This window comes from Gorilla gorilla, chromosome 7, assembly GCF_029281585.2.
Source record: "Gorilla gorilla gorilla isolate KB3781 chromosome 7, NHGRI_mGorGor1-v2.1_pri, whole genome shotgun sequence".
NCBI classification, from domain to species: Eukaryota; Metazoa; Chordata; class Mammalia; order Primates; family Hominidae; genus Gorilla; species Gorilla gorilla.
The window spans coordinates 5,019,438-5,030,998 of record NC_073231.2 but is presented as its reverse complement, the minus strand read 5'-3'; the positions used below and the strand labels follow the sequence as shown (position 1 = coordinate 5,030,998).

General features: G+C 51.5%; 1 protein-coding gene across 1 annotated transcript; it reads left to right on the top strand.

The window, feature by feature from the left end:
• Positions 1-339: 339 nt before the first annotated feature.
• LOC134759103 (uncharacterized) lies at positions 340-1,249 on the top strand (the record flags this gene model as incomplete). The annotated part of the gene is made up of 1 exon (XM_063709357.1): positions 340-1,249. A coding segment is annotated over one exon (828 nt), but the record flags the coding sequence as incomplete, so codon positions are not given.
• Between the last annotated feature and the right edge of the window lie 10,312 nt (positions 1,250-11,561).

The window sequence follows — 11,561 nt, the reverse complement described above, 5'->3', positions numbered from 1 at the left end:
TCTTTAGGGTCTTGTCCTCCTCTTGTCCGATTGGGTCAGGACCACCCTGATGATCTCATTGAGGCCTGGTCACCTCCCTAAGGCCTTGTCTCCAAATGCAGCCACATCGGGGGCCAGGATCAACATGGACATGGGCCGCGGATAGTTCAGCCCATGACACAAGAAGAATAATTTGAGGAGAGGAACAGGAGAGAACTGTGCCTCGGGGATGGGATGAGGGGTTTGGGAAGAGGGGTTTGGCCCACAGTGCCAGGTGTTCAGGGAGGTCGAAGCCCCTGCTTTACACTGGACTGGACTCGGGGCCTTGTGTCTCCACCCCCTTCCGGGGCTCTGGCCTGACCACCCCACAGGGCTGTCAGTAACCCACCTCCCGGGAGGCCCAGTGAAGGCCAGGCTGGCAGTCTTCTTCCTGCAGGGAACCAGCCCCTCTCCCCAGTCACCTGGGGGCAAATGAGAAGGGGAGGGGCAAGCAAGGGGCCTCCTGTTCCTGTGGTGAGGGTGGGTGAGGAAGTCCAGGAACCACAGTCCAGCTGCAGCCCAAGCCCTGGAAGCCAAAGACTGGGGCCCAGCCAGAGGCCACTTGGGCACGAAGAAGGGCTGCAGCAGCCGGAGCTAAGAATGGCCTCTAGAAAGGGGCCGTGCCAGCCACTCTCTCAAACGTGGTCTGTGGGGATCGGGTGGGGCCCCTCCTGGATGCCCCTTGGGGGCTGGTGGGCCCAGCCTTGTATTTGGACATTAAAGGCAAAGGAAACGCCAGCCAGTCAAACCACCTCTGCCATTCTTCCTCTTCTGGGAGTGGCTGGAGTTGAAGGCAGTGCTCGTGTTCATGGCCCTTTCGCTACGTCTGATTTGTTGCAGATCCAACAGCATCTGGGATCTTCCTCTGAAAATCCCTCTCATTATCACAAGGAATTCCTGCACATTACTCAGTCCTTTAATTTAACGTGGCATGACATTTATATCATTCTAACCTCCACCCTCACTCCTGATGAAAAGGGCGCCCCTGGCGTTCAGCTGAAACCCACACAGATGAACTCCATAATCAAGCCCCTGTACAAAATCCAGTGGCCAATGATGCAGTTCCCCACAGAGACCCAGACTGGATTTACCATCAGGGAGACAGTGGCAGCAGTCTGGATTGACAGAGCAGGAGCATCATCATCTTAGACAAGCATCACCCCTGTGAGTTCTACTTGATTCAAAACTGCCTAAATCCAGCCCCAAAACATCAGCCTAATGGCTAATGTCAGTGTGACCTTAAATCACAAATGAAACCTCTGACCAGAGACATGCCAACCCCGAGATAACCTCCCCTCCGACCAGAGACACTCCAATCCTGCAATAAGACTCTCCTCCACACAGAAACATTCCTAGCCTGCGATAAGCTCCCCCTCCCAGAACTCTTAAATACCCTTAGTCTCCAAGAGAAAAGGCTCCTGACCGAAATCGGGCAGAAGCCCCTCTCAGGTTTATTCTCCAAAATAAACCTGTCTTAGACTGTTGAGCTGCTTTTCGTGTTTCTTTCTTCTTCAACTCTTGCAGTATCTATCACCATTATTGTTACAGTTTCATATTCCACATTGCAACCAACCTTTAAGAAACTACAGTTTGTTGGCCGGGCGCGGTGGCTCACGCCTGTAATCCCAGCACTTTGGGAGGCCGAGGCGGGCGGATCACGAGGTCAGGAGATCGAGACCAAGGTGAAACCCCGTCTCTACTAAAAATACAAAAAGTTAGCCGGGCGTAGTGGCGGGCGCCTGTAGTCCCAGCTACTCGGGAGGCTGAGGCAGGAGAATGGCGTGAACCCGGGAGGCGGAGCTTGCAGTGAGCCGAGATCGCGCCACTGCAGTCCAGCCTGGGCGACAGAGCGAGACTCCGTCTCAAAAAAAAAAAAAAAAAAAAAAAGAAACTACAGTTTGTTGAGTTTTGCTGTTGTATAAAAAAGTCCATATTTATTTGAGAAAGCTATTAACATACTCCCCTCTTTCCCAATCTATTAAACATTTGCTAAGTAATAGTAAAATTGTTTGCTCTTAAAAATTATTTTTCACTAAAATGCATTATTTAGGTTAAGATATAAGGAGTGTATTGTTTATCTTAAATGAATTAATCCATAATGTTTAAGTTTCTGCTTTGTTTTCTAGGCTGGAGCGTGCTGGGGGGCTCCCCGGGGGCTCTTCAGAGTGAGGGAGTCCTGAGGCCGGGAGTCTGGGAACCACTGCTGTGCACCGTTTGGCACAACACTAGCTGAGGCCCCTTGTAGAAATGTTCTTCCCAGACCTGCAGCAGGAAAGACACAGCGTGAGTGGGGATGTCCTTTATTCCCAGAGGCAAGTAAGCCCCAAAATTCCACACTTGTCAGAGTGACAGGGTCCCAGGGGCAAGCCCTGGCTGATTTCAGCCTCAGTGCAAACAAGGTCATTAATGGAGGATGACGCATTGCAAAGGGCAGTGTAATCCATGGTGCATGGTCCATAGCACCAGAGCACAGGTGGGGAAGGTCAGGAGGAGAAAGCTCTACTTCTCACAAAAAAGTGGGGCAAACAAACATAGAGACGACAGAATTAGAAAAGTGCTTTGTCGTCCCCAAGGGAATAATAACCAAACCCAACAAGGACGATCCGGATGTTAAAATCACCGGGTCAGATATTTTGGGGAAGGGAAGAGTCCCGAAGCCTCACCTTACCCCACAGGTTACTTGCAGATTTCGAAGGGGAGGAGCAGCTTTGCAGGGGGGATCCAGCCACTGGCACTGAGCACCCAGACTGGAGGCTTGTAGGGGAAAACAGAAAAAGGAGGAACCGGGGGAGTTTAGAAGATGCTGTGGGGATGAGGGGCATGTCCCTTGAGGACCGTGCCAGCAGCGAGGCCATTCGGAGAAGACTTGGGAATGGCTGTGGTCACGGTCAGTTCAGACCTGGCAGGCAGCTCTACAGCCTGATTTGGGGGAGTCTTGAGGCCATGAGTCTGCAGGCACAGAGACAGCCCTGCAGCATCATCTGCGGAGGCTGAAGAGGGAGCCCCTGGTGTCCACCTGGGCAGGGGGAGGGACCTGTTGGGATTGGGTGTAACTGCGAGAACAGCATAGTGGATGGGCAGTCTCTGCACCTGCGTGTGTGGAGGGAAGAGTAAGACAGGAAAGGATGTGTCATGAAAAACATGGTCGTGAGTTAAAAATGAGGCACATACAACAATAGAAATTCTGCAGGAATGTATTTAAATAATACACTGTCTACCATGTGTGACTGTGCATGAGAGAGGAGTGGAATGGAAGTGGGGCACAGAGGAAGGAAGGAAGGAAGGAATGCAGAGGACAGAATGAATACAGATAAGGAGCAAGCAAGCCAGAGAAAAGGCCACACATGCCCCCAGAATGATCCCCCGTGATGAAGGTTGCTGCGTGATCCACTCGGCCCCATGGGTCCCAGCAACTGACCACAGCAAAGAAGAAAAGAGGAGCTCCTGCAAGGGCAGGTGCTGGTGCACCATCGTCCAGAACACGAAACGCACACGTAGGTAAGAACGTTAAGTCTATGTGAGAGACGGGCAAACGAAAACGAGTGAGACTCCTATTACATATGCTCCTGGGTGTGCTGACGTATAGAAATCCTCTCTGCAGGCTTAATTACTATTTGCCGTGTTGGATTTGCTTACAACCTGCCTGTGGCATGAGGGCGTCTGAGCGTAAGAGTGAAAGAGAATTTTAGAATAAGCTGGACAGCGTCTGTCTCCTGTCTAGAGACAGCCAAGTCCTTGCTGTTAGAAAGGCAAAGCTGAAGAACAAAATCAAACACGGCTGCTCTTCCTAGTCCCTTGGGGCCGACTTGGCGTGGGCTTGGCCTGAGGTCCCGTCGTGCATCTGGGCTCGGTAGAGACCACTCGGGGTTGGTTTTCCTTTTTGTTGTTCTCCACGGCTTTCTGTAGTGAGCTGGGCTGAAGGGAATTTGTTACTAAAGATAATTAAAGTGCCCAAGTGAGCACCAGGGCGCAGCTCCCCAGGGGGCTGGCATCCAGCCTGAGAAGATTTGGTCACCGCAAGCAAAGCCATTGTGACCTGCTGTCTCCAGCTTGGCAGGTGTTCCCGCCTCAGGTTCCTGCTGGGGGGACAGCAGCCACTGGGGGGGTCCTCTCCTGGGGCAAACCTGTGGTGTATCTACCTGCACTGCCACCACGGACACCACTGCCTGCCCCTCGCAGCAACGGGGACACTGTGGTGTCAGCCCAAGTCCTTGTGGGGACATCTCCATGGCAGCCTGGGGGGGATGTCACTGTGGTGGCCTCGGGGACGTCACCTAAGCCATCTCTGGTAGACAGTGGGAGGTTCCTTTCCATCTTTCCCTTCAGTGTGTGTCTTTACATAGTTGCCAATATGGATCCATAATTTTTTAATTTATTTAAAACTATAGTCACTGTTTTTTGATGTATAGCATACATATTGAAAAGTACATAAAACATAATGTCACAGCTCCTTGAATTCTCACAAAATGCCGAGACCCCTGTAACCCACACCCAGATCGGGAAACAGCCCTCCCCAGCACCGCAGCCCCTCGAGGAGGCCCCGTCCCAGCTCCAGGTTTTCTCTTACCAAGCTTCTGAAGGAGCTTCCTGGCCATCCATCCTAATGGTAGCACAATATGCTAGAAAGTTAACGGGCCTCAATTAACTTAGCTATTCCTTTATTTGTGAACTGTTACGTTGCCTTAGGATGAACAGGGTCTTAAAGCCTTTGGCGTATTTTGCATTATTTTCTTATTTAGATTGAAAGAACTGGGGCTTTTGAGGCAAAGTCTACTACACTTTAAAAAATACATTTGTATTGTGATACACATACTGTAAAATTTACATTTTAAAATGTAGAGTTCCCAAACCTAAACTGTGCCCCCATTAGACAGGAACTCCGCACCCCCTCCCTGCACCTGGCAGCCACCAACCATCCTACTTTCTGTCTCTCTGGCTCCGACTTCTCCGGGGAGCTCTCCTCAGTGCCACCCTGCGCGATTTGTCCTTCTATGACCAGCTCATTTCACCCAGCATAACATCCTCAGGGTTTCTCGTGTTATAGCCTGTGTCCAGATTCCCCTGCGTGCACCTGGCAGCCACCAACCATCCTACTTTCTGTCTCTGTGGCTCCAACCCCTCCGGAGACCTCTCCTCAGTGCCACCCTGCGGGATTCGTCCTTCTGTGACCGGCTCATTTCACCCAGCATAACATCCTCAGGGTTCCTTGTGTTATAGCCTGTGTCCAGACTCCCCTCCTTTTTAAGGCTGAATCATATTCCATTTGTTAAAAGAAACACTTCAACTGAATTAAATTTAAAGGAGTTTAATTGAGCAATCAATGATTCATGAATCGGGCAGCGCCAGAATCACAGCAGATTCAGAGAGACTCCAGGGATGCCTCGTGGTCAGAACAAATATATAGACAAAAAAAAAGGGGAAGTGATATATAAAACTCGGCAGTGAGGTACAGAACAGCTGGATTGGTTCCAGGTTGGCGTTTGCCTTATTGGAACAGTTTGAACACTCGGCAGTCTATGCATGGTTGACGTATGGCTGCTGGGATTGGTCAAGACTCGGCCACTGTTATAGGTGCAGACTCCTGAATTAGGTTTTCAGTCCTGTCTGCTGTTAAGGTAGGTTATAGTTCGTCCACAAGGACTCAAATATAGACGTCCTGGCATCCTTCTTAGGCCATATTTAGTTCGTGTTAGCACATGGCACTGTGTTTGTCCATTGATCTGTAGATGGACATGATGCTGTTTTCACCTTTTGGCTGTTAAAATAATGTTACTCTGAACATGGGTGTAGAAGCACCTGTTGAGTTCCAGCTTTCAGTTTGGGGGTTTATGCCCAGAAGTGGAAGGGCTGGATCATACGGTAATTAAATCTGGGTCTCATTTTCTGAGGAACTTCCACCCTGTCTTCCACAATGGCTGTACCATTTTTCATTCCCAGCAGCAGCACATGAGTGTGCTCATTCCTCCTCATCCTCTCCAGCACTTATTTCTCGTTTGTAAAAATATATGATAATCATCCTGATGGTTATGAAGCAGCACCTCGTGGTTTTGATTTGCATTTCCTTGCTGATTAGTGGTGCCGGACGTCTTTTCGCGTGCGTGTTGACCTTTGTCTGTCTTCTTAGGAGAAGTGTCCATTCCAGTCCCGTGCCTACTTTTGGGTTGTTGTTTTGTTTACCACAGTTTTTATAAACCAGTTCTACATCATATGAGCTGTGTGCCCCTGGTCTCTCCAAGTAGCTTAAATTCTCTGAGCCTGAGGCATCTCCTAGGAATGAAGACACCCTGTAAGCTCAACACCATTATTCATGCCTAACACAACTACACCAATTCCCCAGCTTTTGAATGACCATAGGAATTATCACCAGAACAGGACACTTTGGAAAGTGAATGAGGTGGGATTAATAATTATGCCGAAACAGCAGGTGTGAGCCAGAACCATCCCAGGCAAGCTCGTGGTCACTTTATGTGATATCTACTCCACTCCGTTCCTATCTAGATTTCCCTACTGTCCCCAGCACATCTTTCCAACCAGCAGCCAACAACGGTCGGGCTCTGCGTTTGGTTGCGAGCCTGTGTTGTCTCATTTATCTCTGTCCACTGCTTCTCTAAAGGTGGTGACTCTGACGGGGCCAGGCCCCAGTCTTGCTCTTGTGGAACAGCTTCTCCCTCCATCACGTAACCTTTCCTCCTGCCGGCTGCGTTTCCTGCCACCGGAAGTAAGGTCTGCGGGCGTCGGATTCAGAGGGCACGTGGGTGCAGGGTGAGTTCAGGGAAGGCGTCAATGGGGTGGCATGGAGCACCAGGGCAATCGCTTGTCTGAAGAGGTGAGTGCAGAGCCGTCGGTGGTAAACTTATGCAGAGATGCCCCAGTGCCCGCAAACGCTCTGCCTCCAGGTCCCCGGATGCCTCAGCAACTGCCAACGGCCTTTTCCCAAATCAGTGCCTTCATTCGGGTTGCAAAATAGTTGATCTTCTAATTTCACCATTCCTGCCATATTACCAAGCATTCTGTGAAAAAGGCTTTTTTCTCATCAAGAGGAAATGAAACACACTTTCTCTTAAGCAAGGGGGAACTGCTGAAGTCAGTCCCTTTCCTCACCGATTTCCGAGTAGAGTTCACAATGATGTCAGAGTGGCCGCCGAAGGGAAACCAGATGCCCTCTCCTCCCACTCCGTCTCAGCCTCTCTCTCCCCTCAGTCTTCTCCCCCCTCCCACTCCGTCTCAGCCTCTCTCTCCCCTCAGTCTTCTCCCCCACCCTGCCTGTCTCCCTCGCTCTCTTGCCTCTCCTGTCCCTACCCACCAGCTCTCTCTCTGGCTTTCCTGTTTCCCCTGCCCCCAGCTCTCCGTCTCTCTCCCTAATACCCCTTCCCACTTCGTGGACTCCCAGGTTCTTCTTTGGCCAGTGGGAGCCTCTCCGGGCTGGCTCCTGCATCTTCTCCACCTGCCCCATTGACAAGGGCACTTTCTTGCTCTGAAGGCCCCAAAGCCCCAGGCTTACCGGAAACTTTCTGTGCCCCAGAGCTGGGATCAGCTGCTTCTCCAAGGAGCCCTGGGATGATATTTGTAAAGATAGATTGCAAAATTAGAATTAGTATTTTCAGAATCCCTTCCCCTCTTTTCCCACTCCCACCCAACCCAGTGTCACAGTGTCAGGCAGGTTTGGGAGATGAGGACCCCTAAGCCCAGCGCCACTTCTCTTCCCAACCCTGGACTAACAACTTGAGCTGAACCAGATGTGAACTGAAGCCCAAAACAACTGACATTGACTTGCAGTGTCTAATTCAACTTAACTGAAATGCAGTATCAATGTTGGCCTGAATCAAGCCATGGCAAGATGTGTGATAAGCCAGGGACTGTGGCTCCCCAACAACGCATCTTCCTTAAACCATTGAACCCGTGCAAGACTAGAGCTCTATCGTGCACGAACGAGGGGTGTTCTGCCTGGCGTCGGTGATTCGTATCTGCTGTCATTTGTAAACTGTTTATACACCGCCTTGGTGACAGGACCCCAGATCTATTTCTCAGTCACACTCAAGGAGCTCTCCTGGAATAACACACTCCAGGGCTCTCACTCGGACCTTTCACCGTGAATCGGTGAAGCCTCCTGCGGTGGCTGCAGCCCCTTGCTCTGGCTTTATCAGGTCAGGTCTCGGCTCTGCAGGCCTCGGAGCCCACAACAGAAGAGAACCTTTTATCAGCGGGCGCTGCGGGGTGGCTGCACCCTCTTCAGGGTCAGGGTGGCCTGAACTTGGCGTCCTGCGCCTCATGTCCTCCTTCTCTCCTGCCCTACGGCACGGTGCCGGCTGTGGAATCTGACCGCGTTGACTCCGGTTCCTCCCTGGTCAGGCTGGCTGCTTCCCTTTCAGTGTCTGGGGCCGGCCTCGGGGGTACCTGCAGCCACCGGGGCGGCTGCTGCTGGGAGCTCAAGCCCATTTCATCCTCACGTTAGGATGTGACAATGTCCTGCCGAGGACGGTAACTGAGATGCAAAGCGAGTTAAGGCGACAAGGGCTGCCCTTTCAGTGGGTGGCATCCGTGAGGCAGATGTCAGCCCCCAGGGCAGGAAAAAGGAAAGCCCGTTCTGCCTGCATCCTCTCCTGAGACTGTGTCACTAAAGTTGGAACAGGGAGACCCAGCGAGGACAGGGGCCACGGAGTCAGACCCCGGGGACAGAGTGCTGACTCGGCCTGGCGGAGGCCGGCGTCCTCATCGACAGCGGGGAACGGGAAGCAGCTCCTCGAGTGCAGAGAGGAACGCGGGCTCCATGCTGTGCCGCACACTCAAACGCCCTCAGCTCTGCGCGCTCCCGGCATGGAGCGAGCACTGAGACCACAACCTGCCGGCCTTGTTCCTCCCAGCACGAAAGCCGAGAGCAGGACACGCAGGTCACGCTCAGCGCAGGGAGGCCGCCCTCGCCCGGCCCAGGTCAGTCACGCAGGGAGGCCGCCCTTGCCGGGCGCGGTCTGGGGTGCTCGGGCTCTGCAGCCCCGGGTGCCGGATGTTGCGGCTGCCGTCTTCTCCCTGACGCCAGCACACGCTTCCCCAGGCCCGGTCCTGTCACGTCTCCTCCCAACCTGGGGCCACTGCTCCTCCCAGCCCTGACAGCGATTCCTGGAAAGCTCTTGCTGGAGCCCAGCTGTCAGCTCACCTGCTCTGATACGCCGTCCGCCCTGTGCGGCTGCTCTGTCTCCACGTGGATGGATGGTGCCTGCGCTCATGGTCACACTGCTCAGCCAGGGGCCACAGAGCCTTGGAGCCCCGTCTTCCAGCTCCTGCCTCCTGGAGGGAGTGCTTCATGATCTGAGCCCACCTTCCTGCAGGAAGGGCTCACAGCAGCCGGCGCGGCCCCACCCCAATCCCCCTCCCCCTAGAGAGGTACGGTCCTGGACATCCAACAAAGGTGACAACAGGGCTCACCTCTCCCCTGTGGATCTTCCCCCCGGGGCCCAGGGGCTCTGAGCATTTCCACAATGCACAGGATACGCCCACCCTGGAATTCTCTGCTTGATCTTGAGGACAGCATAGAATAAAAGCAAGCCCCGCTCTTAGCCGAGAAGCCAGTTTAACCACACTGTGAGCGTAAAAGCCCTTCCGCAAACTCTATTCTTGTTGTTTTCAGGGTGAAATGCAAAGAAATAGGTATGTGTTATTTTAGCTAAATATTTGTTTATTCTAAAGACAGCTGCACTGGCACAGATATGCCATCTCTTGCTCTCCCTGGATGCTGGTAGATGCTGGTGGACAGGAGGAAAGCCTGGACTCACAGTTTCCTGCCCCCCATGTCTAAATTCATCCAGGTAATAAAGTGCGTCTGTGTCTGTACAGGCAGTAACTCAGATCAGCCCTTCCACAATGGCACACAGTTCCACAGAAAATCCTGTTATCAATAATAGCATTTGAATGAATTTGGGAAATCACCCTGCTGAGCTTAACATATTTGCACTAGTATGCAAATATCCCTGAACACACCCATTGGAACTAATCCACTTAAAAATATGCAGAGATTACAGGCAGGAAAATGTCCTGCGTATAGATTTATGGGAAATGACAGAACTGCTCTCTATTTTTGCCTTCAGAAAATTAGATTCCCAGTATTTTATATTAGAATCTACTATCATTATGCAATTGTTAAATTTCCTCTTTAATTTTCATCTCTGAAATGTGGTTTTCACCCAGTCATCAAAATACAAAATAACTGTTTCAATCACTTGCAAAGGAGCTTTCTTTCCAGTATTTTCAAAATGCAAAACACAGAAGCATGATTTGCTCTTCTGCATTTAAGATGCACTTTGGCAGTGATGGTGCCAGGCCGGTGCCTACAGGACAGCCCCGTGTTCACACATAGTGCACGCTGGAGTGAAGGGGAGAACCAGCGGGCTCCTTCCTGGCTTCATACTTGGAATTAAAAAATCCCTTTGTTCAGATATCTGCTCTACATTCTTTTTTTTTTTTTTTTTTCTTTTTCTTTTTCTTTCCTCTGGTGACCTCAGCCACAGGGAGCTGTGTGATTTGTGTCCAGTTTGGGACACGACTGTGTCAGCCCCACAGGTCCCCAGCACCTCCCCTACTGCGACCTGGAGTCAGTATCCTTGCCATGGGCCTGATGTGTGGATTTGAGTCGTTTCCATTAAAGTACACAGGATGATTGTGTGGGTCCATCTTGGGCTGCTGTCACAATACCCGAGACTGGTTCATCCGTAAAGAAAAGAAATGTATTTCCCTTAGTTCTGGGTGCTGGGAAGCCCACTGTGAAGGGGCTGACATTCTGGGGAGGAGACGCATTCAGGCCACAGCAGCCTTCAGGTGAGCAGTGTCATGCCTTTTGCTTCCTCTCGCCTCTTCGCAGCCTGTTTCTAAGTTGTGCACACATTTTGCTGTCTGTGCACCTCACTGTGGCTTCTAGCTGCTGTCTGACGTGCCATCGTTTGCGTCAGCCACACTGTACGTTTCCATTGCTGTGGCAGAAACGAGTTGTCCTCATGTCCATTCCGCCCTCCTCCTTTCAGTAACTGATGCAGTGAGTTTTAACTTGCAGGTGCACACAGCCATGTAACTTCAGCCTTGGGGAGAGACCGTCCGGCAGCAGTAGATCAAGACTGAAAGACTCAGATGGCCCCGTGGGCAGGGCCCCATCTCCCCTGAACCCATCACCCCACAAATACAGCTCCCCTAATGATGACACTCCCTGATACCACACAGAAATCCTGGGAACAGCCATAGGATGCCACCTTGGGAGGCTGTGGGGAGTGTTTCTGGGGCTCATCCAGGAGAGTGGGCTGGCTCGACTCCATCAGGGCTGCCAGACAGCTTCCCGGGTCACCTGTGACCCATTCACGAAGGGTCCATTTGTTTGTGTTTTCCCTTCCTAGCAGACCCACTGTACTATCTTCTGCCTTTCCAGTGTTACTCACTGTTTCCTTGTCAAATTTCAAGTTCTTTTAAAATTTAAATTTCTTTTCAAATTTCAAGTCCTTTCTAAATTATCCTACATACAAATGTCTACCCTTGTGTAGGTCCAGTTCCAAGGTAAAATTCACTCA